At 40.0% G+C, this 26,363-nt stretch overlaps 1 protein-coding gene across 1 annotated transcript in view; it reads right to left on the bottom strand.

Annotated features, from left to right (window-relative positions):
• Nucleotides 1-2,040: 2,040 nt before the first annotated feature.
• Nucleotides 2,041-26,363, bottom strand: part of LOC140688580 (ankyrin repeat domain-containing protein 26-like) — an 80,965-nt gene continuing 56,642 nt past the window's right edge. The window contains exons 28-38 of the mRNA XM_072948222.1: nucleotides 25,824-25,965; nucleotides 23,451-23,661; nucleotides 22,063-22,246; nucleotides 21,081-21,218; nucleotides 19,128-19,640; nucleotides 17,549-17,701; nucleotides 10,901-11,266; nucleotides 10,116-10,321; nucleotides 8,227-8,515; nucleotides 3,479-3,524; nucleotides 2,041-2,316 (exon numbers count right to left, since the gene is read on the bottom strand). Coding sequence (XP_072804323.1) covers nucleotides 2,261-2,316; nucleotides 3,479-3,524; nucleotides 8,227-8,515; nucleotides 10,116-10,321; nucleotides 10,901-11,266; nucleotides 17,549-17,701; nucleotides 19,128-19,640; nucleotides 21,081-21,218; nucleotides 22,063-22,246; nucleotides 23,451-23,661; nucleotides 25,824-25,965 — 2,304 coding nt within the window. The 3' untranslated portion in view covers nucleotides 2,041-2,260. The remainder of the gene's footprint in view (nucleotides 2,317-3,478; nucleotides 3,525-8,226; nucleotides 8,516-10,115; nucleotides 10,322-10,900; nucleotides 11,267-17,548; nucleotides 17,702-19,127; nucleotides 19,641-21,080; nucleotides 21,219-22,062; nucleotides 22,247-23,450; nucleotides 23,662-25,823; nucleotides 25,966-26,363) is intronic.

Raw genomic sequence — 26,363 nt, 5'->3', positions numbered from 1 at the left:
CCACAGGGACCTCGGGGTGGGGCCCTCCAAGGCTGCTGCTCCATGTCCCTGTCCTGATCACTGTCCCATGTCCCTGATCACTCTGCCCCTCCCACAGTCCCATGGCCACTCAGCCCTCCCATCACACCACCTGGCTCCTGCTGAGCCACAGGGCAGCCAGGCGGGGCCGTGGAAGCCAAGTGACCCTCTCCAGGAGTCAGCTTATTTCAGGGTGGGGGCTTAGGAAGTATCTTCAGCTTCTGGCAGGCGTTCCGGATGGCTTCATTAGGGCCATAAATGCTCACAGGGCCGGATTCTACGTGGGCTGAGATGTGCGTAAGTCACACCTTCTTAGTGAGCCCTCTCGAGCAACGCAGACTCCATTTTTATTTTCCTTTCACAAAGGCAGTCTTCTGCTGCCGGGAGCAGCGACCCCACCTCAGCCTGGAGGACATGCAGGTGAGCTTCAGCTCACTGGCTAGTGCAGTAGGAATAGCGGAGTTTGCCATCGATCTCTTCCCTGCAGGCGTGGCAGCTACCTGTGCTCAGGCTTGTGTTGGGGTGGAGGCGGGGAGCGTTCCTCCACCCTTCTAGGCTCATCTGGCTGGTCTGAGAATTAACCTGACGTGAGGCAGACTAACACGAGAAAAATAAACAAAAATTGAGTAATGTGTACTTCCTGTCTTTACCCATGGGCGACAGCCAGGGTAAACGGAATGAACTCACCAAGAAGGCTGCGGCCCTCACCTTCAACGTCATCTTGCTGCAGGCAGCGGTCACTTCCAGAGGTTGGTCACATGGAACGCCTGGAGGCATGAGAAGCCCAGTTAGACAAGGGCCGGAAAGGTGTCACTTTGGTTTAGACGTGGGAGTCACCAGTGACTCGCTGCGTGGGAATGGAGGAAGGGGAAGACACACCAGGGTGGGTGGGGACAGACTGCTGGTGGGGAAGCAGGCAGATCTCTCAGGAAGTTTGTCGTCAGAAGTAAGACTGTCTGGTTCAAGTGAGAGGGAAGCAACAGGGAGGTGTTTACAGAGAGGGGAATTTGAAAACATCGCTGAGAAGGAAGAAGGTGCAAATCAACTAAGTAAAAGGAGTAGGACGGCTGGGCAGTGCGTGACTTTCTTCAGCAGCACTTAGACGCCTGGGGGGACGTAAGGGGGAAGAGTGAGAATCAGTCTGTTGTGCAGCTGGGAGTTTTGCCAAGTGCGCTGAAAGGACGGAAAAGGGAATAAAGGGTATAAGCAGGAGTTACTAAAATCTCAGCTCCTGGAAACTGTCGAGAAGGAGAGTATTTCCTTTACCGTCTTATGTTCAGCAACTGGGAACCTACAAATTAAACTGACTAAAGCAGATTACTGTGAGGAAAAAATTACGTATGGACACGTGCAAGAGTTCACAAAGCAATGGGACTTGAAGGGGTGGCTACAAGTGGGGGCTTACATACAATTTAACACGTGACAGGAAAAGGAGAAAGGCACTTTCTGAAAAACAAATGACTTCTTGGCGAGAGGGAAGAGCAAGAGAACTTACGGTAGAACAAGTGCATTTAGGAAAGAGAAATGACGCCTTAGGAGAATTACGGGAGAGATGACAGGTTTGTGACAACGTCCGTTTGCGTCTGGTGCTCAGAACTTGTCTCTAATTTTAAGACTGTTTCCAAAAGGTAAGTAAATAAATAAGAGAAGATGAAAAGCCTGAGGCAGGTTTCATTTCTCTTCATTCACAGAGGAATCATCTGTGAATCAGTGTTTAAGGTAACATGCAGAAAGGCTGATGGCACCGTAACGATTGTTGGGATCCATCAGAACACTGGAACAGCCACAGCAGATCCAAACGCTGTCCGTCTAAATCTCTAGGTCTATAGACAGTGATTAACACTGGAAAATTCAAAAAAGCTATCAATCAACACTGCTCAACATCAACGACAAGTTTTGTGGGTGGTTGGGTGCTGTTTAAACAGCTGGCATCTGGGCTCGGTTTGAGTATATAATACTCCAAAGTGCTGGGTTTTATTCCCAAAATCTGCTTGAAAGTCAATGAGATGCAGAAAAACGTGGTTTAAAATACTTCATAAATTTTAATCATGCACATAGAATGCAAGAGTATTTTCCATTAATAAACAGTGTCAGTCTCTTAACGGGAAATAACTAAAATGTTCAGCAAACAGCCCAGCAGGTAAAACGTTTACTATTTATCTTGTAGATCGTGCACTTTTTCTTCAAAATCTCCACATATTCTTGACGTGCTTTCGAAGTCAGATCTTCACTTAGACTTGACTCATCCATCAAGCCTACGAGAGAGTCCATAGGACTTAGATTCAAGTTCAGTAGTAGCTGGAAAGAAAATGAAAGAATTAGATTCTTTACTTAAAATTCTTCATAGGTAACTCAATGTCAGCTTACTTTTTAAGAAAAGCTGAGACTTTTCCAAGTTTTAAGAAGAATGAAAAATACCTACATACGATTACAACGCAAAACACAAGATTACTACTCTAGACTTTGCCCAGGGCTGCATGTTGAATTAACTGCTCTTGTGGCTAAGGATCAGAGCGCCTGGTTTTCTCATTCTTCATTCATTTACTCAGCAGCCATGGGCTAAGGCACTGTGACAAGCACTGGAACCACAAGATGAAGATGACAGTCCACCCTGAACTGAAAGATCATGTACCGTAAACTGGCAAAATAGATGAACAGGCAGTTTCGGTACAGAGACATAAATGCCATGACAGGTATAAAAGAGGGCAGAGTTGAACACTCAGAAAGGACGTCCAGCTTTGTGTCAATATTGTCCCCTCTTTGGTGGCCGTGATGTGTAAGCAGATACCTGAAGGAGGAGGAAGTGTGGGAGGGAGAGGCAAGAAGCAAACACAAAGAGCAGAGGCAGGAAGGGCACCCGCGGAGCTGGACGCAGTCTGACCAGTCGCTGGAGCCAAGGGGCAGAGCAGGGGAGAAAAGAGATACGGCTGAAGACTCTGGCAAGAGCCAAATCGATGTGGGTATTTTTCTTCCAAGCTAAGGAATTTGGGATTTTTCCTGAGGGCAAAAGGTTAACCAGTGACAAAGAGAATGACAAGAAATTGTCACCCACCAGGTGACAGCTATATGAACCGAGATTGCCTGAGTCTGGGTTTTTGGCCTCAGTCACTACCAGAAACTCGAGAAGCTGATGACCTCCACGCTTTCTGAGAACAGGTCCGTGTGCAGGTGACAGGCCCATGGGGACAGCAGGAGAGGAAGGGCACAGCCAGAAATAGAGAACACAGACTTCTTGAGTTGTTTTTTTTTTAAAGCTATGGATCATGATGAATAAATGAGGAATAAGTATATTTATCATTATGAATGAAACTATGCTCTCACATTTTTCATCAGCTATGTATAAGAAAAAAGCTTAACATGGTATCTGTTATTCAAGCAATAGAAAGGGGTGCCATTTACTGTTTAGAGTGTATTTCAGAAATCAACGTCTAAATTTAATTCAGAAATGTTGGCAACATACCTTCTTTTAATTCTCTAGATACATTGTTCATCAGCTTCTTTCGCATCTACAATAAGTCAAATATTTTTAATGTTTAAGTGAAACAAGAAACACGATCATAGGAATGACAGCTAGCTTATGAAATGTGGCCTTTAAATAATACTTTTAGAGACTTGACTTAACGTGGGGATTGCTTAAATAGAAAAATAATCACATGGATAAAATAAAATAAATTCCTACTTACTTTGATTTTAGATAACAGAGAACACATATCTGTGAGGCTACTTAGATTCCCCTGATGAAAAGCACAGTAAACACTGCCCTGTCCGATACACATAATCTCAGAGGGCAACGCCTGATCTTATTGGCACGAAGAGTTTCAACAGTTCAAGTCATGTTTCACACTGAATGCATTGCTCTGCAGTTCTTAGAAAAACTGCCCTTTGTAAAAGTTTAGCTCTTTTTAACTTGAATGAATTTTTCCTTAAAATGAGCTTTCCATTCCTGCACTTTTAGAAAACTAAAATTTTAAGGTCTGTTCTATGCTAATGTTTTTAGCACAGAATCTTAGACACATAAAATGAAGGAAGGGGTTCTGTTATAATGTCAAGTGAAAATTCTACTGGCAGACAAGTTAAGCAAATGTATTTTGCTCTCTGTAGATGACTAAAATATTTATGTGAGAAAATCTGCTTGAAGAGAAGGAGAGGCTAGCGCCAGTTTTCAAAGTTGGTTTCTGATTCACAACTTCCTAGAGCTAGAAACAAGGAAAACAATACCTAATTCTTTAACTGTAACTTTGTTTCCCTTCTAGAGACTAGGGCCAACTTTTTGAAACTTGACTTAGTTACGTATTTAATTATGAAATGTGTGGGGACACTTCAAACTTCAAGTGTCCCCATCTAGAGTGCTCTTTTAAAAACCTTTCTTATGAAAGTCACCCGCTCACTAAACAGGTTCTAAACAGTACACCAGACATAAACACTGTGGTGGTAACAGCGACATGAGAGCCGAGGCTTCTGTAAATGTTAGGTGCAAAGACAAAATTTGGGGCTACCGTTTGCCAATGTTTTCAGAGACTGTTTTCCATAACACTGTCTGACAAGAGCGTTCTAGAGAGGCCTCATGCCATCAACAACATGACAGCAGTGCCAGGAGGGTCCTGTGAAGTGAAAAACGCCTAGCAGATGAAGGGAGAAGCCTTGACAGAAATAATTTCATATAACCATTAATAAACACTATGCAAAATGTAGATCACACTTTTACACGAGTTGAATGTAGATTACTCTCTTTTCCTCTGCAAAGCTATTTTCCTAAACACGTACTTCTGGGACCCTTATGCTTATTTCTAGGTGAGGACCCCCATGTCCAGATGGTGGAAGTGGTCTGAAGTCCAACATTAATAAGGAGAAGGCACCTGCAATTTTACTTAAACTTTTCCATTTAACAAAAACACAGTAAGGTGAGAAAATTATACACAGGAAGACAATGTATCAGCAAGTTTTAATTCTAATGATTTTTAATTGGGAGGATTCTCTCATAACTGGCGGTTTGCAGACTATGTCCCATAGAAATGGAAGGTCCCACTGGGGACACTGCAGGATTGAGGTCAAAACTGAGGTCACAGGCTGGAAGATAATGCTGCCCTTTCCGAGATCAATTTGATAAAAACAGACTTGTCACACACGTAGACACACATGTTCATTACCAAAGTGAATATATTTTCAGATTATTGATACTTTTAAGTTAAAACTTGGTATTGTTCTTATTTTAAATGTTATAAAAATAAGTACAATTCCAGAAATGTAATAAAATCAAGTCATTTAACCACTCTGATTCATCATACTGTTGTAAATAGGTTAATGAAGGAAATGACACTTGTCAGCATGTAACTATTAAATACATGTATTTTGCTGCAGAGAAAAGAAATGAGAAAGAATTTGTTGATCAAGGAGCTAAAAAATTAACTACAGAGAAAAAAAGTGAATGAAAGAAAAAGAACTGGAAGAAGCTGAGTGACTGGCTTTCAAAAGATAACACGCTTCCTCATTTGTCCATTCAGACAAAATGGAAAGAGGGCAGGAGGGAGTCCACAGGGCAGAGAGCTGATAGCAGAAACAAGGTTACTGAACTCTGCTCCTGCCTTATGAGAGGTGAGCTTAACTACTGTGATAGTTTGATTAGAATTAAAATTCAGAGTGGGTGTGCCCTGCCTTGGAAGCCTACTTTTAAAAGAAACGTGACCAGATCCTGCTGAGATGCAGTGCTGTGTCATGTCATGTAAAAAGTTAAAGTCTTAGGAATATTAATCGTTTTAGCTCTGGTGCACTGGTATAATCCCATTTAGAAAAGGGGCCGCTAAACTGAATGGACATTTGAGAAATTTAAAAATTAGTTAAATAAATCATTAGAAAATGTTTGAAAGTGTCAGTAATACACCAAAAGTCCAAAATCGGTGAGTGTAAAATTTAGTCTTCCTATTTAAAATAGATTTGAAGGACATTTATTAACTATTGTGGCCATGCTTCATGTTAGGCACACCAATACTTAAAAACTCTTGAACATAAAAAAGTCTTTAAAACAGAGAAATTTTGTCTGTTATAATACTGTCTGGGATCAATTTTTAAGTTTTCAGTTCTCAGAAAAAAATTCTATGTGCAAGAAAATCTAACAGTGATGTATCTGCTCAGGCTAATTTTAACTTTTTGTATTTTATAGTAATATAATTGAGTAACATAATTGAGTAAAACTGTAAAATTGCTTCTGACATGTAGGACAAAACATCCCAGAAATAACTAGAATGTGAAATCTGAGGGTACAAACTGGCAAAGCAGATATGGGGTCCAGCTATTACCACTACAACAATGTCAAGGGACAAGGCTGTACTTCATGCAGCAGTAAGAGAGGCAATAAACCCAAGTGTTATCAACTGGAAAAAACTTGCTTCAACCACCAGCACCACTAAAATCACAGACTTAGAGCAATACTTCTGTCAAGTTAGAAAAAAAATGCTGAGTAAGCTAGAACTTCACAGTAGGAACAGTCCAAAATGTTAAAACCTTGCACATAAAGGAGAATGTTACATTCAATCCCAATGCCATTTTTGACATTTTGCTTTCTAGAACCATAGCTGAAAAGATGTGGAAGTCTGTTGTCTCGTTAAGCCCCATGCAAAAACCCATCCCTTTCTGTCATTTTAAACAGTATGTTCACAGCTCGCATAGCATTACTTTATGTTTTCCCAGCAGAAGTAATTACCTCCCTAGCAATTCCACAAGGCATCTTCTTTCTCTAAGTCTGACTAAGAAATCTGTAAGCAGTAACAGTACAATAATAGCTCCTGTGAGGTGCCCGGCAGCGCTGAGGGAGCCGTGTCTCTGCACCCGGACAGAGCGGGGCTTGTTAACCTCCCTGCTCAACCCAGCATGATTCGGCCCCACAGCCCCACGGCCCCACAGAAGAACTACATATACCTTGGAACTACAACACTGAGTTTAAAATAAATTATTTTCCTGTGTACCTACAAGTACTAAAAAACAGACACCTCTTTCCTCCAAAAGCATTAAAAGAAACTACTGTCCTCAGGAGTCTTCTCCTGCATTGCGTTTGCACTCACACTCTTTCACCATCATCCTGTAAAGTGACACACTCGTGAGTTTTTGGTGACAACGAATGAAAACATTTCGAGTTTGCATCATGCTTAGCCACTGGCGGGAGTGTTAGCCATGCATTTTTTTAACACCATGCAGTCCGGTTTCATGACTCTGAAGCACTTAGGCTCAATTTACCCACAACACTGTCTATGAAACCTGAGCTTTTTTCTTCTTTGATTTGTTATGACATGAAGCCAAGTGAGAAAAAGCAGGTTGAGACCTCACTCAACAAGGGCCCGTGCTACCCTTCTCTGCATCAAGATCACGAAAACACCATCAAACCAGAAACCCACGCGCACCGATTTCAATGGCTATTTTAACAACGATACACAACGAAAACTGGTTGTAATTTAAAGAATCCCTATCATTGCCACCTCGGTATTCCTGCAGGTGAGGGCAAGACAGAGACATAAGCGAACTTCATTTTAAAAATTTAAATATTTGCTTTACTTGACTACATCTTTAGAAATGTCCTACAATTGCTCAGTAAGACATTTTATAACCATTAAAATAACAATGCTGTAAGTAAAATAGCAATTAAGAATGTACTCTTACAGAAGAAAATGATAAACATTTTAAACTTAAAAACAGAACTTAATGTTTTTAGTGTTACAAGTTTATTGAATTCACAAAAAGAATTTACCTTGGATTCCTTTAAATAAAAAACATCCATATGTGGTTAAGTATCTCGATGCCAATCATTTACTTATGCTGAGGGGTAGAAAAACTGGGGTGCAGCAAAACTTGAAAATGACTATGAACCAATGCCAAACTGAAATCAATCAGAAACTACGCCAAACATTGGAAAGTGTATCTCTAGTTATTAGGCAATAATACTTAATTTCTAAAATAGAATTTAAAATGGAGCTTTTTAAGAATTTAAAAATTTGTCACTTAAGTTGCATTTATTGAATAAAGTTAATGACAGGTATCTCTTGAAAATTACAAGTCCTGGGACTTCAAAAATAAAATTTCTGTCTCCTTCACTAGCACGATTAATTATGGCTTTTACTTAGTGTGCGTAAGTCAAATAAACAACTCAGAATCTCATCAAATTAAAAACAAGAATTGTATCAGAAATCTGAAACCCAAAGGAAAGAAGATAACATAACTAACCTTCAACAGATCGCTCATGCTGGTTGCAGGGTGTGGAAAATCCCTGAAGCGCCTTTTTCGAGTAGGACGACTCCTTTCGGGCTCCACGCTAGTACTAGAACTTTCAGCAGTACTAGAACTTTCAGCAGTATTAGAACTTTCAGCAGTACTAGAACTTTCAGCAGTATTAGAACTTTCAGCAGGAGGCGGTCTGTCAACAGGCTGTGCGGGAACAGAGCCAAGGAAAGAACTCTTGTGCTGTTTCTCCAGCTGAAGTTCAGTGTTCATCTCAGCCAGCCTCTCATTAACCCTGCGAGGATCGCAAAGCACAGATTTCATTCATTTCGTTTTCTTCCTAAGTGATGTGTATTTCTGAAGTTGCTATAATTGTAAACAGATTGTCCCATTAAACTGCGTTTTAACACCAAAAATACGTCAGCAAAGACCTACTGTAAACGATTACAGTTTAAAACTGTCCTAAAGAAGGACACATGTCCCTGGGGGGGCCCTTAACTAACAAGTACTTCAAAGTGGGGAGAGTCAGAGATGGAGACGCCCCCACAGAGGACCCCCACTGCCTTCTGCACTGGCTGCACCTAGACATACTCACCCTCAGGAAACCAGTTCAGAAATAAAAACTAAACCATCCCTCAAAGCCATTTTCAAGCATTTGCTTTCACCCCCCTTATATACACATTCACGCATTACCTGGGAGAAATCAAGCACGCGGCACTGAGGAACAGTTTAGAGCCACCACCCTCTGGGGGGCACCAGGCGGCAGAGTCGATGGTGGGAAAGAACTACGACAGCGCCAGGGGCAATTTCAAGGTTCCCCCAATGTCCCAAAGCTCACTTTGTTACTTTGCTTTTACCAGAGGCCTACATCAGCACCTGTTTTCCATAACCAAAAAAAAACCTCAAGCGGACTTTCACTTTCATTAAAAAAAAAAAGCTAAAAGCCAGAATAGCACTGGGTGCTTGTTTTAGCCCAAGCCATCAGGGGGGCAATGGGCACCCCGAGCAGCGAGAGGAGGCCCCACCGAGCTCCTTCCCCAGAACCACGCTCAGTATCCCGGCATCACGCCGCCACGGCTTCGGACTGTGTCTGTGAGCACCTGTGCTTTATGCATTATTTATTTTATGCATCCACCAGCAAGATGTGTCCTAAGGTAATTGCCTTTTTGCTTTACACCGACAACTTTCATAGGAACACTCTAGTTTTGGATAGCGGGGAGACCTGTAGCTCATAACACTGCTACTCAGGCACAGGAGGTGGGACCTGCCCTTTCGGTCTTCCACACACCCCCTCGGGCAGGCCACCATATTCTTTTTAGCCACTTTGTGAACCACTGTACTGCCCTTCACCCCGATGTGAACTTCCCCCTATTCCCCAAGCATGCCTTTACGTAGCGGAGACAAACTTAGAAGGACACAGTACTTCGTCTCAGGGTGCCCACGAACAGTGACACCAAATATCACAATCAAGAAAGTAAATTCACCAAACACCAGAATTGGGCCCCTTGGGTTTATGTTGCACTCTTCCAAAACACAGTTAACTTTAAACTCATTAACATTTCTATTTATGGGAATTCCAACTAGAAATTTTGTGATAATATGGCTGTCTAAATTACAAAGTTTGCAAAACCCCTAGCTTAAAGACTAGACCAGGTTAAATATATGCAAATATAAAAAATAAAGTCATGTAAAAGCAGCAAAAGGCAGGGAGATGCAAACTGCCCTGGACTGACATTTTAAACGAGAGTTCATTTACTAACACCATTTCCCAAAATTACACTGTCTAGTCAGCGTTCACTTGCTACTCACCTCACAAACCTGGCTGAATAAAAATCATGCCTTAGAGGCAAATTAGTGACCTAAATTATTTTGTATCATTCTACATTTTGACTTACGAGTTTAGTTGATTTGCCAGTGACACTCTATTTTTTAGCTCTTCCAGGTACAGCTGCCTGTATTTTTCCAATTCTTTTTCATTACAATCAAACTGAGAAGTTTTCCTTCTCAGTTCCGTTTCCAGGTCTTGAACTCTGCGTTCCATCTGACTGACTGAAGCGCGTTTACACTCTCTGAGCAAGTCTTCCTGAGATGCTGCTTGTGCCTACAGCAAATTAAAAGGACACAATTTTAAAAATACTTACAACCTGAGTAATTACAGTATATTTGTTCCCTTTAGTTTTGAGTCAGTGATTCAGAGAGCAATTTTAAGTGTGAAAAAAAGCTGAACTTTAAAATACTTATCATCAATGTCAAGTGAATTAAATCTGAATTATGATATGAAAGTGGAATCACCCTTATATTAGTACTCATGTAATGTGATAGTTCAAAGAATAATAGGATCAATCTAAACTTTTAAAAATTGAAGAATACAACCTAGGAGTAATCCAAGAATGTGGCACAGTATTTACATCACAACATATGCTTTTCCTCCTAGTGGTCTTGATTTACACCAATTGGTCTTAAAAACGATTGTCTAGTGAGAGTTGTTCTGTAACATCAATTTCGTGATAGTAATGATGGAAACTGAATTATTTAAAGGGAGTAACAAATGCGGCCTTCCTTCCAGAAATCTACAAAACAAACTGCTATATGGGAAGTAGAGGGAACACATAAAATGTACACATCCGAACTGTAATTCTCAGCGAAGTGAGTTAAAGCACCTTACAGATCAGTGTCTCACCTGTAAAAACTGGCTGATTTCTTTCAGTTTTTCTAATACATCCTGTCTTCCTTGCTCTTCAGTTTCCCGTCTGTACTGCATAGCTCGCCTGAGCTCCTTCATTGCTTCTACTACAGCCCGTCTTGCTTGCTCTTCAGTCTCCCGTTTGTCCTGCTCCACTTGACTGTGTCTCACTGTATTCACTTCGAGGTGACGTCTGAGGTTTACTGCTTCTTCCTCCAACTTCTTCTTCTCCTCCTGTAGTGCTTCACATTTCTTTTGCATCTGTTCCACAGATAATATCTCCTTTAGAAGAAGCTGAGTTTCTGCACTCAGATGGAGAAGTACTGAAGACGTAGATTCCTCTTTTGCTGGAAGATCAGCATTCTGCGTGAAAAAGGTAAAATTGTTTGGTAATGAGGTTAGCAGACTGAGAACAGCCTAACTCTAACCCAGCATCAAAGGCTGAAATAAATTCAGTTACAATAAAATGGTATATCTACCTTGTGGAATGGAGAAACTCAAACTACTCAGAAAATCAAGAAAAAAAGTTCAAACCACCAAGAGTCACAAAAATATACTGTTTACTGTCATCATCTTTGTTTACATTTGTACTTGATTTTACACTCTTATGTTTCTGTAATTGTTTCATGTCTTTCCTACATAAAATGACTACAAGGCACCTCTTAGTAGAAAGTCTCCTATCCTTTCCTTCCCCAAGTCTTAACTCTTCATGATTTTTAAAGTTTTAGGGAGATCACATTGAATTACTTAGGGCTGAATTAATAAATGCCTCCCAAAACAAGACTTTGAAAAAAAGACTGCAATTAATACATCTTACAAATATGGATTCTAATATGCCATAAGCCCTTCTCTGAACTACAAATATCTTATGCTTGTTTGAATTGCACTCCAAGGAGCAATGAATGATTCACAGAGTTAAGGAGAAATCCATCTCCTAGTGTAGTGGTTTAGTAAGATGACCCATACATTTTTCTAAACAAACAAAACAGCCTTCATTCTTGTAATCCTGTGTGGTTCTCCACAAAACAAGAGAACATACTCAACAAAAACAAACAAAAAAACTTGCTGGAATTTCAGTGACACTGACTTGGGAAGAACTGCTCTCCTTCAGATAGAAGGATTGTTTGCTAAGACAAGGCAGGCGGAGGTGGTGGTTCTAAAACATCTCTACAAATTCCTTGACACTTCCCCTGCGAAATTCCCTCCCCTGAAGTAGGTACTGGCCTCAGTTAACTGGTTTCTAGGGGACAGAATGTGGGGGCACTGCTGTGTGATTTCTAAGGCTAAATGGCCTCTGACTTTCACTCCATAGGGATGCTCACCCTTAGAACCCAGTCACCACGCTGTGAAGCCCAGGCCACCTACTGAGTCTTTGTACACACAGCTGTCCCAGCTGATGACCCCAGGGAATGTCCTTAACCAAAGCCAGCTCCAACTTCCAGACATGGGCAAGAACAAGCCTTTAGATTATTCTACAGCCCGCTTGATGCCAAGTGGAGAAAATATGAGCTGGCTCCACTGAGCCTTGTCTAAACACACATTTGGGAACCAAGCAAATGCTGTTTTGAGTCACCAGGTTTTGAGGCAGTTTATTATATAAATTATTAGCAATAAATAACTGGCACAGATATTGATATTAAAAATGGGGCACAGCCATTAAAAAAGAACCCAAAATGTGGGGATGCCCTTGCACCTGGAGGTAGGCGAAACCTGAACAGATATAGAGAAGAGTAAGAGTGAAAACCCAAAGTGTCCACGAGACTGTGAGTGGAAGCCTGAGGGCCCTTGAAGGGCTGAGAGTGAAGGCTTCTAGGCCAGGGAAGAAATGACGACCCTGAAACCAGAGGCAACGGGACTCTTGCTACCGGACAGCTGAAAGTAAAATTGATGAGATACGCTAAAACAAACAAAAAAATTATTAAATAGAAAGGAACCAGGACTCACTGGGTTCAAATATCTGTATCCCATTAAAAGCATCTCCACATGCCCAATGGTCACATAATGGGTAAGCAGAGAAATGGCTTCCGGGCTAAGATCAAATCTAGGGTGCTGCCAGGAAAGCAGTCTAAAGATGAAGCCAAGACTTTGTTAAGACCTTGGAAAGATTTAACGTGCTGCCTCAAATTCCTTTAAAGATCTTAAAAGCATAAGAATTTCAAAGGCATGGCCCCCCAACAGCTTCACAGGAAGCCCAAGGTGAAGAGTTTATCTCAAAAAGACGTGAGAGTAGCCTTTCCAATGGCAGGAACCCCAATAAAATTCACAGGAAATTCAAAGTTTTAAAGAGAACTGTGCTAGCAAAACTACTGCTTGCTAGCTTGGACTGAAAGAGACAAAACAGTGCAAAATGGGAGGCGGCCTTTGGGTTTTTCTTAGAAGGTCTACAAGGAGGAAGCTGGCTGGAGAGAACTGCTCAGCTGCAAACACAGGTCACTGCTCATGAAAGGGACAGAACAAAGAGCTCAGAGAGGGCAGCGAAGGAGAACCCCTCCCAGGGTTAGGACTAAGTCCTAATCAAAGAGCCGGCAGCATCAGGCTGCATTGCAGAACTGCTACGGGCCAGCGTGCCTCCCATCTTCCATCTGTGAGCGAGGGAGTCCTCAGCAGTTCAGCAGAATGTCGGGTGTGGGGCGGCAAATAACCCGTGTCTCCTTATCCTCAAGCCTCAGCACTGAGAGGCGTGTACCCAAGGGCTGTACTCCAGAAAGCTGGAGCCTGAGCCTAACACCACAGCGACCGAGGCCTGCTCACGACCGAGTAGGGACAAGTGGATTTCTCGTATGGAAGCAGTAACAAAACATTGTGGCTAGTGAGTAGATTAGGCTGGTTTTTGAATGTCTCCATAAATTTTCAAAATTAGTTCCATAAAAAAGAGAATATGGGCCAACCTTAAGTGCCCTGCTCCTAATGAACAGAAAATGGTGAAAGTGGCACCGAGTGAACTGCAGGGCTCGGTTTGAAAAGGCATTTCAGCTTCTGCCTCGCTCTTAACCCTGGAACCCAGTCTCAGGCGGGCAAGCTCAGGCCACAGAGACAGCTTCCGTGTTCCAGGGGAGGTGGTCCACCTGCCCGCCCCACCTAAGCCACAGCCCACCGCCGACATCAACCATCAGACATCAGTGGATGAACCTTCACGTGATTCCAGGCCCCTGCCTTCGAGCTGCCCCACCTGAAGCTGAGAGGAATAGAGGCCAGCTGTCTGGGCCACACTTTTCCTAAGGGTAGGTTGTGAACAAAATAAATGCTTATTTAAGCCACTGAACTTTGGGGAGTTTGTTAGGCAAAAACAGATAAACAGAAGAGTGGATAAAAAAAGATAGTATGAAATGTAACTTGAATAGAGTAGAAATTGGTCTCCTATAAACTGGAAAGTAACAAACGTTGAGATTAATTTACTAATGACAAAGTGCTGATGAGAAACAGCACGTAAACTGAAAGACCTCAGAACTAGTGAGAAGGAAGGTACTTCAGAGTTCCCTCCAATTATAGCTTCTTACAAACAGGCATGTATTTCACAGTCTCCCCTCAACTTTCAGGATAAGGAAGCCTGGTAAGCAAGGAGACACAGGATTTGATGTCTAATAATTGAAAAACAACTAGAAATAGTTTACCCAAATCAACCTTTTTACCTCATTTCAACGAACTGAACTTCTAAGTGACAGGCAGCTTTGAGAACTTACTAATCTAGCACTCACTCTTCATTTTCCTTTCCTCAGAGAGAAAATAAAGTATTATGGAACCATAAATGTAGTGTCCTTTGGCAGTATTTAAATTAAATACAATTTTTCCTTTACCTTACTTAAAAGCTCGTTGGTAAGGGAAGGTAAGACTGTCTCAGCTTCATGTTGTAGCACAACGCTCCATATAACACAGACTGGCTTTGAACTTTTGAAATTCAAATTACGAATCTGTTATCTGTTTCTGATAAACTGACTGAATATTATCTAATCTTTAACAGCTGTACTCTGGGAAAATTGTCCTTGGATGGGATGAAATATTTATTTCATTCGTTATGCATTAAGCTATACAATACAGCGAGGCACCTCTCCTTTTAAGTAAAGCGAGGTAGACACAGGGAGCTGAGAATGCAGGATCTGCACCAAGAACAAGACTGGCACCAGAGTGACACACAGGAACCAAGCCGAAAGAGGACTTCATCGTGCACCGCAAGATGATGGTTAGAGAAGCTTCCAAAGAGGAAGGTTGAGTTAATCTTCTCCAGGCTTAATCTTTTGCCTCTAGCAGTGAAATCTATGGATGAGTCTATGAATTATAATGAGTGCAACATAATGAAGTGTATTGCAGACTGAGTCAGCAGACCCCGTGACCATGATTTGATGGAAACTGGAGTGAAGTGGGAGGCACTGGGTGAGAAACTAAAGGTCTGAACGGGGGGAAGGAATGGACTTTACCTTTGCAAGCCTACTTTCTGTCATGTCACAGAGTCAGCAAGGCATAAGCTGGCCACAGGCCCCTTCAGGACGCAGCAGATCTCCACAGAAGTGGAGTTACAGACATTCCGTGACACTGACATTTTATTATGATGTAAAACAACTGGTACTATGCAAGAAGACTCGGAAAGAGTTCTCATAACATCTGAATTGGTACTGGCATGGGACAGACATAGATCAATGCATCACCACTGAGAATCTAAAAGAAACCCTCACATTTACTGTCAACTGATTTTCAATACGAGTGTCAAATAACTGAATGAGACAATAATAGTCTTTTTAACAAATGGTACAGGGACAACTGGATATCCACATGCAAAAGAACGAAATTCGACCTCTACCTCATACAATATATATAAAATTAACTCTAAATGAAAGAGCTAAACCTACAAAATTCTTAGAAAAAACACAGGCATGTGTCTTCATGACTGGATCTGGCACTTGTTTCTTAGGGCAGTAAAAGACAGAAATAGATTAACTGAACTTCATCAATAATAAAAACTTCTACTCTTCAAAAGACACCATCAAGAAGGTAAGAAGGCAAGCTCCTGAACAGGAGGAAATACTTGAAAATCCTACATCTGATCAAAGGCTTGCACCCAGGATACAAAAAGGACTCTGACAATTCAATCATAAAAAGACAACCCAATTTGAAAATGGGCAAAAACCTAAACAGACAGGTCTTCAAAGAAGATACACAAATAGATAAGCTCATGAAAAGATCCCCAACATTCTTAGTCATTAGAAAAATACAAATCAAAGCCACAAGATGCCAGTTCACACCTACCAGGAGAGCTGATGACCAGTGGTGACAGGAATGCATAGAAATTGGGAGAATTATACACTTTGGATAAAAATGTTAGATGGTGCAGCCACTCTGGAAAACAGTATGGCAGGGCCTCAAAAGGTTAAACAGAGTTACCATATGACCCATGTGACAGCATTTCCATCCTTAAGTATATTCCCCAAAGAAGTGGAAACATGTTTACACCAAAACTTGGGACAGCAAGTCCCAATGTTCACAGCAGCATTATTAGCAATAGCCAAAAAGCAGAGGCAACCCAAAGGTCCATCAACTGATGGATGGATAAATGGTTTAGCCCCACAACCGAGTACTGTTCGACAATAAACAGAAATGGAAATACTGACAAGCGCTGTAACATGGATGAACCTGGAAGACGTTCTGTCAAATGAAAAAAGCTAATCATGAAGGACCGCACAGCATGTGATTCCATTCCTGGGAAACACCCAGAACACGCACATCTATAGAGACAGAAGTCAGACTGGTGGTTGCCGGGGGATGGGGGGCTGCAGTGCTGGGGGTGATGGCCAAGGGATGCAGGCTTTCTTTTTGGGGTGATGGGAATGTTCTAAAATTGATTGTGGTGACAGCTGCACATCTCTGAATATACTAGGAGATACTAACTATGCATCCTAAATGGGCGAATTATATGATATGTGAATATTTTTCTTTTTTGGTGGAGGAAAGTAATTAAGTTTTACTTATTTATTTTTAGAGGAGGTACAGGGGATCGAACCCAGGACCTTGTGTATGCTAAGCATGCACTCTACCACTTGAGTTATGCAATCCCCCTATAATATGTGAATTGTATCTCAACAAAGTTAAAAAAAAAATCCAAAGGCAGGATCCAGACAATTTTCTTAATTCTCTACGTTGGGTGTACAGATGTGATCTGAAATTCTCCATGCTTTGACAACATGTCTAAAATGAATAGAAAATGAAGGCAATGTCTAACTTCAACTGGTTTGTATAATGACCTTTCTGCACAAGGTATTCTGAGATCCATGAAATAAATACACACACGTTCTATATCCATTCACAAAAGTGAAGTTGAGACATGACAATTTTCTGGAACATTCCATGAAACATTATCCTCTGATTTTATCTAGCTTGCCTCATTGTGGCGAGAGATCACTAAAACATACTGTTTAATAGGGAAAAAAAGTTAACTTCTGTGAGAAAAGAGGTATAATTCTCAACTTCTCTAAGGGTAAATATTATAAGAAAAAAAAAAGAATGGCAGAATGAAAGTCAACATTTAAGAAACAAGTGCATTATAAATAAAAGTGAAATTATAATGAAGATGCAAAAGAAAGCTGTCCCTGAAAAGCTGGTGGCCTGCAACACTCTGCGCTGCACGTTCATGGCCGATGTGCTGAATTTCATACATACTGGGTTTGCAGTTTGATGTGGCTTCCTCTCTCCATCCTGTCTCTTATTTTCTGAAGTAGTTTGATGATGTGCTGTCACCTCCAGGGATGCTTCCAACATGGACACTTTCTTTCGGGTGTCAGCCAGCTCTTGCTGAAGCTGTCTCATACGGGCCTAAAAAGATAACTCTGTTATTGAATTTTCAGTCACCTTATCATTAAGTTACATTAATAATATATAACTCCAACAAATGGGCTTTGAGAACTATCCCCACAGACATCAGTTCACCTTTTCCTCATAGACACACATTCCTGTTTGCTGAATTTCATTAAACACACAGGTGTGACCCTCCTGCCTTACCGACAGGAAGTTAACTTAGACAATGGAGGCAGCCCCACCAGCCACTCCCTGCCCCTCCCAGGAAGCGGCCGAGCTTCACCCCCACTGAAGTCTCAGACAGGAAGGGGTGTGCGGGTGGGATGAGCGGTGGTCAGTTCCACACTGTGGAACATTCTCCCTCTTTCTCATTAGAGGCTTAAGTTCAGAGGTCTTCACATATTCAATCTGGTGTTTAAATCCTTCCAACAGACTCCCATCTCACAATAAAAACGAGGATATTCCAATGGTCTTTGGGGACCCGAGACAACCTGTCATCCCCTGCCTCCTGGACTGCAGCTCCTACGGCTCCCCCAACCCGTCCCACGCACTCCCTTCCTGCCACTCAGGACTCTGGCTGCTCCTCCTCAGTCTGAAAATGGGACCCCAGTGCCAGACTCGAACATCACAGAGCGCCCCACTTCCTCTGTACTGGACAAACTTAGATCCGAATGACAGTAACTGAGCCTTGCAATGAGAACTGTGAGCACATTATTTGAAAAAATGTTCAAAGTAAATTACAAATAGAACAGGGGAGACTAAGTCAAACACAGTTTTGCTAAAATTTACATTTGTCCCAAATTATGACTGAATGAAAAGTAGATGCCTTTAAGGAATGGAGAGGTCATAACAATACATGATTTGAGATGAAAGTATTTCTAAATTTAATTCCAATTGACATGAATAAAAATAAAGTAATATCAACTAAAAATGTATGAAAAGCTACTGAAGGAAAAGTGCTGCAAGATACAGCATTTACACATTAACTGTCAAGGTAATCCACACAATTGAATCTTTTCTCTCTTTCTCACTTTTTTTTTGTTTACTTTTTTTGTTCACATAACTGAATCTTAATTTCAAATTACTCATTTTAGGTCTAAGCATTTCATTTATCTGCTTCACGATACTAAAATGTGGTGACAGAAAGATTAGAATGATTTGGGCAGTATAAATTACTAAGACCTGCCTGTATCTGTCAACAGCTTATAGCTTAATCTCTTAGAATTTCAGGTGACACGGCATCTTTACTCAAAGTAAAGCACCTCTCAGGTCTAATTTTTGTTTGCTGCATACAAAAAATGCCTTTAGGCTGCTTTACAGTGTATATATGTATAGCCCGCACATTTTTTATATTCTACTAGTTTCAACGTTCAGCTTCCATCAGATACTACTTTGAATTCTCTTTGAGGAAGTCTGAAAATTAGTTCCCTTTCTGGGTACTTACTTCCATTTCTGCTCTGTCCGTTTCATACTGACACAGTCTGTCCTTTAAACATCTGCATTCTTTAATTAACTCCTTGTTTCCTTCCTCCAGCATCAGAACTCGTCTGCTCATGGCTTCAAGTTTCCCCATGTGATCCAGAAATGGCTCTGGGGTATTAAATATTGTCTTTTCGCTTCTGGCTTCATTTCGAGCAACTTCTAGTTGCTGTCGAAGCAACGTGTTTTCACTTTGTAGTTTACATATTGTCTCCTTCAAGAGTGCCTGCTTTGCAATGTATTTGATGACGTCCCCTTGTTTGCTCTGAGACAAGGGTTCAGTTTCCTTGTTTGAACGCTGGGCTTGGCCTCGGTCTCTGTGCACACACTGTAATACCAACGTCGTTGGTCTAAGAGCATCTCTCCTGGGATGGAGCTCAATTTCTGGGCCACGGAATTGACGTTCAGCTTCAGCAAGTTGCTGAGGAAGCACCTCGCTGCTATCTTTTGGGTCAGACAGCTCAAAATCCATTGTGTCCTGTAAGTGAAACCCCTCATCTCTTACTCTTTGAACTGTAACGCAATAAACTGACATATCATAATTTCCTTTGAAGTGGAAGACTAATCTCTAAGTTTATACAACAAAAAGTTTGCAGTAACTGGGTATCCAACTGGAAAAACTTAAGGTGGATACAAATCTCAAACTTCAACCAGAAATCCCCTAAAGTTCAAAAATTTAATTAAAGACAGTGAATCCATGAAAGCTAAAAAGAAACCACAAAAGGATGTTTAAGAAGCTCAGAATCGGAAAGGCCTTTCTTTCTCTGAAACACAACAAACCCAAAAGGCTTAAAATAAAAAATGCATAAATCTGACTACACTTAAAAATTATGTCTGACATCTAACCTTTACAGCTACCTCCAAAGTAAGAGCCTTAGCTCTGTAGAAATTGGGACAGGTTAGATTTCCTAAAAAATTCTTTCCTGAGAATATTCCATAAACATTCTCCCTTTCTAACATTTTTAGAGCGAGTTATAAGAATTACATCTACGGATAAATGATAAACCTAAGCACTGTACTAAGCACGTCTACAAACATCAGTTAACTCATTTAGCTGTGACAATTCTGGAATAAAGGGTTAAAAACACAAGCAAGCTGCAGGGTTTTCCCCAGGGCTTCTGAGTCTACGACTCTTACACCAAACCAAAGCTACTTCTCTAGGATAAATACATAAACACAAGAGAAGCCTTCTATTTCCCTAATGGTGAATACACTAAAGGTAAAGAAGGTCAAATTTACAGAGCTCTTCTTAGAAAATCAGGAGACTATTTGCTTCTGCAATAATTTTTATTTCTTCTTCATGCTGTTTATAACAGTAATGGATGTGAAACAGCAGGGAAATACAGTGAACTGTTTTATTAAAAATAAAGTCCTGATCAATAAATTATCACTAAGAATAGATTATGGCATATCTATCACTGTATTCGAAAGCTCCTTGTACTGAAATCGGATACCACATGGAGCAGAGCGTTACCTTCTATCACACGTAGGAGAATGACACCCAAACTACGGTTTCTGAACTGGCTATACTTTTTCCTCCTTACCATCAGTGGAAATGATAAAGTAACCTCTCCATTCGTCTATCAAAGGAGTGAGATCACTGCCAGAAACTAGAATGCTTGCGTTAGTAGCAACAGTTTTGGATCATGGAAAGTTCATCAATTCCTATGGACAATATTAACAGCCTCTCCTTGGATGAGGCCATTGTGAATGTCACTACATCACTGTTGCTGGCAAGTGGATTTGAATTCAAAATATCGCTTTATCCAATAGGCCGGAAATGAAACCCCCAGAAAATGTATTTACATATGCAGGCTTTTAAAACCCTCTATACTTTCTGTACCTACAGTTTTGGTTTTTAAACTATATAAGTATACAAATTCACACACACACGTTTGAAGATGACTAAAGAAAATACCTCAGCATTCATTTTCTCATTAGCCTTTTCTGCCTCCTTTTGTTGGGAAAGACGATGGGCCAGGACTTCATCTTGTATTACTCGGGCATTCTGCTCTCGGGAAAGTTGTCTCTGAGCGTCATTTCGCTCTTCTAAAACCTGAAGACATATGACATTAGGGTTTGGGTTTTACACCATGAAAAAAAGTCAAAAAAAGCTTAGGAGGGGAATCTTTAAAAAAATTTTTAAAACCTGTTAATAAGAAGTAGCCTTTTTAAGCACAGGGACCTTTAATGCACATAAATAACAAATTCTAATACACATGACAGCTAAATGTATCACAGAGCAAAAACACAAGGGATGTAGTATCATGAAAGAAAAACTTTTTTAGCACTTTTTAACTTGAGTTATAGTCATTTTACAATGTTGTGTCAAATTCCACTGTAGAGCACAATTTTTCAGTTGTACATGAACATATATATATTCATTGTGACTTTTTTTGGGGAGCTAACACAAGATCTTGCATATATCTCCCTGTGCTGTACAGTATAATCTTGTTTATCTATTCTGCATATGCCTGTCAGTATCTACAAATTTTGAAATCCCAGTGACAGAAAATTTCTTTATAAGGCATTTAACCAGTTCCATCATAGTCTCAAGGTGATTTAGCCTGGATTTTAACTTCAAAAAGCCAAAATTAACACCTGGATTTGAATTAGACTTGTTACTTTGTTCAATGGACCAAAACCGTCAATCCTTATGTTAATGATGAAGCTCAATTTAACTTTCATTCCTTCATTCAGAAAAGACACAGAGCATCTATTAGATGCCAAGAACACCAAAAAATTAGTAAATTAAGCTCTAAATGTCATAGTTCATATTTAGGATGAGATAAATTTTATTTGTTTTAAATGAAAATATAGATTAATTCAAAAGAATATTATAAATAATATTGATGAAACAGTGTTAGAGGTACGAAACTTTCACATTATGACTAATTTACCTGATTTGGTTTATTCCTTACGCTCTTCAGTTTGCATTCTAGTGCTCGGGCAGTGCTTTCAAGTTGTTGTTTCAGGTCAACTTGCTCATTGTATTGTTTCTCTTTTCTTTTTAAATCATCCTTACATTTTTCATATAATGTATAAGCATTTTTCTTCTTCTTGTTTTCTTGTTCTAATGTGCATCTGCAGTGAAATATGCTTACCTTAAAATTTATTTTGTTAGAAAATTAAAAGTTCACTTTATGATGTGATTCTTCACATGCTCATTTATTACCCTAATGTTATTTCTATGTTCTCAATTTTTTTTTTCATTTCTAAGTCTCACATTTTAATTTCCTCACTTCAATCTCTTCATAAAGATATACACACACACATACGTTTGAAAAGTAGCAATGAAAAGACAAAATGCTACTGGGTTTCAGACAAGAGTAACTCTGGTCAATAGTGTAGGGAAGAAATCTTGCAATTATTCAGTAAGGTTTGAATTGAAAATTACCCTTTTTTCCCCACATAGTCATAAATTACTCCTTCATTGGGACAGAGAATTTAGTTACTAGTTAAAAGAGAAGTTGCTATTTAGAAACAAGTGTATAAGTTCATGAGAGATAAAATTTCAACTTCCTGAAGTATTACAGGGACTCCTACATGATCTCCAGCGGAAGGTTAACATCCGCAGGTGTCTTTTCCAGAACACAGACCCGCTAATTAGCATAATCCAAGGCGAGGCTGGGGAGTCTACTCCCTGATGCCCTACACTATGTTTCTTCTTTTGCAACACTTTGAACTTACCTTGTGGAATATTATTTATTTAGTAAATCATTTTTAAATCCCTTTTGGTACAAGGCAGGATCCACAGTAAGTAATTAAAAAATAAAGAGTAATCCATGCTTTCAGCATAGACCTTTGAACTAATCTTATCTCTGTATGAGAGCGATGCTGAATAAACTAACCAGTAATCACTTTCCACTTTACTTTTCAGTCCATCCATTCATATGTTAAGAATCAAACTGCATAAATTTTTTTTAAAGTTTCTGCCTTGAGAAAAATGGTCATTTCATAATTCTGCAAGTGGGAATGTAAAGTAATACAAACTTTCTGGAGGACAATTGAGATATAAGGATCAAAGATTTGTTTTAAAGAAATATAGGAGGATATATATATGTGTGTGTGTATATATATATACATATATATATATGTATATATATATGTATATATATATGGCTGTGTTATTTCCAAGAGTCTCATATTCCACAATATTAATGAAATTTTCTCCCTTGTAAAATCCCAAAAGGTAAGTGAGCAATTATAAGGCTTCTCCTACATACCTACAGTATTAAAGTAAATATAAAGAGTTCAAATATTTCTTTAAAACCAAGAAATTCAGTACCTCATGCGGCAGAGCTCTCGTTCCCACTCCACATTTTGAAGTTTTAACTGTGATTTTGCTTCTCTTGTTTTCAGCAGCTCTGTGTGTAGCCAGTTCACCTTATTTTCCATTTCTTTAAGTTTTCCTCTAAGTACTGCACAGTCAGATTCTTTAAGTTCTATTGATCTGACTGAATCAACTGGATCCTGAATGTTCAATAACCGATCAGAATCTGCATTAGGAAGAAAACAAAAACAGAAACAAAATACATGAATACTTTTTGTGTATAAAGAACTGTGCATTTTCACATTCATTCATCCATACTTTGAACAAATGGATATTGAGCATCTATAACGTGCAAGACATTCTTCTAAGCTCTGCAGATATTAAAAGAGTGACAAAGTAGTATTATGAACATTACGCAAATAAATTTGACAACTCAGATGAAGTGGGTAAAATTCCTTGAAGGGGAGAAATTACAAAAGCTCAATTAAGAAAGAACAAACAAGCTAAAAAAGCCCTATATCTTAAAAACAAAAACAAAAGTCCTATTTAAAGACCTTACGACAAAGAAAACTCCAGTCCCAATGGTTACACTGGTGAATTCTACCAAGTATTTTAGGAAAATTTAATACCAGTTCTACACAAATTCTCCTCAAAAAACGAAGAGGAAGAAATATGTCCTCATTCTCTAAAACTGACATTACCCTGAATCCAAAACCAGACAAAGATATTACAAGAAAGAAAACTAATGTCATGAAAATGGAGGTAAAAATTCTAAACAAGACATTAGCGAATTAAATCCAACAATACAGGATAATTCATTGTGACCAAGTCGGGTGTATCCCAAGAATGCAGGGCTGTTTTAACACTTAAAAGTCAATGCTATTCATCATAGTAACAAACTAAAAAAGAAACCATATGATCATGTCAGTGGATAAAAAGAGGCACTTGTCAAACCTCAACACCTATTCCTGATAAAAACTTCCAGGAAACTAGGAACCAAGGGATCATCTTCACTATGACAAAGATCTATGCTAAGCCTACAGCTGACACCATACGCAACGTTGAAAAACGGAATGCTTTTCCCAGAAGGTGAGGAACCGGACAGGAGTGGCTTCTCTTACTCCTTCTAATCAGCACCGTACTGAAGCCAGTGCAATCAGGCAACATAAAGAACCAAAAGGCATCTGGATGGGAAATGAAGAGGTAAAACTGTCAGCTAATCAGCGGGGAATATGATTATATGGTGAGAGTCAGCTAACTCCAATCTGTGGGCTGGGTTGCTTGCTTTGGTAAATAAACTTTTACCACATCCATTACAGCCACGTCCATTAACTTGTGTATTGTCTATGGCTACTCTTGTTGCAACGGTGACAGAGCTGATTAGCTGTGACAGGGAATGTATTTATTTATTGGCTGCAAGTCTTAAATGTGAACTATCTTTAGTAAGACAGTAGTTTAAAGAAGAAAAAGCTTGACCACCTCTGGTTATGTAGAAAATCTGAGAGAATCCATAAAAAGGCTACTAGAACTAACAAATAGGTTCAGCCAGGTTGGAGGGCACAGAGTCAGCATACAGAAATCAACTGTATTTCTATCATCAGAAACTAAAATTTAAAATACATTATTTTAAAACAAATAAATAAAAATATACAACTTATAATCTCACTGAAAAATAAGAAATACAGGTAAACTCATAAAAGACGGAAAGACCCAGACACTAAAAACTCTAAAATATTACTGAGAAAATCAAGGAAGACCTATGTAAACGGAGAAATCAACTTTGTTCGGGGTTAAAAATTCCGTATTGTTAAGAAGTCAATTCTCCCCAAATTAATCTACAGATTCAACATAATCTACATCTCATTTCCAGGACACTATCAGACTTTTTTTTTTTTTTACATTGACAAGCTGATTCTAAAACTCATGTGGAAAGAAGGGTAATAAATGGAAACAAGATGAAGCCAGAGGACTGTGGCCTTTAACCATGGAGCTACAGAAGCAGGAGCTGGATTTTAGGCAAGGAGGTAACAAAGACCTGAATTTTAAAAACTGTCTAGTAATCACGGTTGCGGTGTAGACCAAGGTCCCAGGAGGCAGAGCGGCGGCCAAGAAAGTCCTGAGGTGATTTCAGCGTTCTAGGAGGGAAGCAGTGATGACCTGACCCCGGGTGAAGGCGTAGGAGCAGCAGAGGCAACAGAAAGCACAGGGAGAGGGGACGGCCACAGCCCCTGGCTGGCAGCGCACACGTCTGATTCTGCTTCAACACAGAGCAGGCTTCTGAGACGCAGCGGCCTGTGACGCAGCCGCGCTCCCCGGGCAGCGCTGGGTGTGCACACGTCACCGCGAGACACTTAAACAGGCTGTGCAGTCACACGGGGGGGGGCCTACCTTCACTCTCCGGGCCAAGTCGTTTGACTGGCCTCAGGGTGTTCTTAGAGTTATGGAAAAGCGACTCAGAATCCTCGGAAGCTGTCCCCGGTGACAGAGTTAAGTCATCGAGGCCATCCACAGAATTCATCTGCTCTTTGACCTAGGAATAAATAATGCTATTTCACAGTGTCCAACATAGTTATAAAATATGCTCAGTGTACAGAGGTGATAGATATCCATCTTTTTATGAGAGCAAAAACAGAGACACTTCTCGAAAGAACTGATTTCTGTCAAAAGGCTAACTTTATCAATAGTGTTTCTAAATGATTTTTAAGTAAATGTTTCTACAACAAAGGAGGATTTTCTGTTTTTCCACTCTATCTTTTATAATTTTTTTTTACCACAGGAAAACAATATTCAGGAAGGTTTTTTTGACTCAATTCCAAGGATAAAGTTTAACTATAAATGATTATAGATCCTAACAATACTTTAAGTTTTGTAACTAGATAGAATGCTATTAAAAACTAAATATTAAATAATTATTTATTGACTCTAAAA

This window comes from Vicugna pacos, chromosome 23 (assembly GCF_048564905.1).
Source record: "Vicugna pacos chromosome 23, VicPac4, whole genome shotgun sequence".
Classification (NCBI taxonomy): domain Eukaryota; kingdom Metazoa; phylum Chordata; class Mammalia; order Artiodactyla; family Camelidae; genus Vicugna; species Vicugna pacos.
Note: the sequence above shows the minus strand (reverse complement) of the source record. Positions and strands in the feature narration are given on the sequence as shown.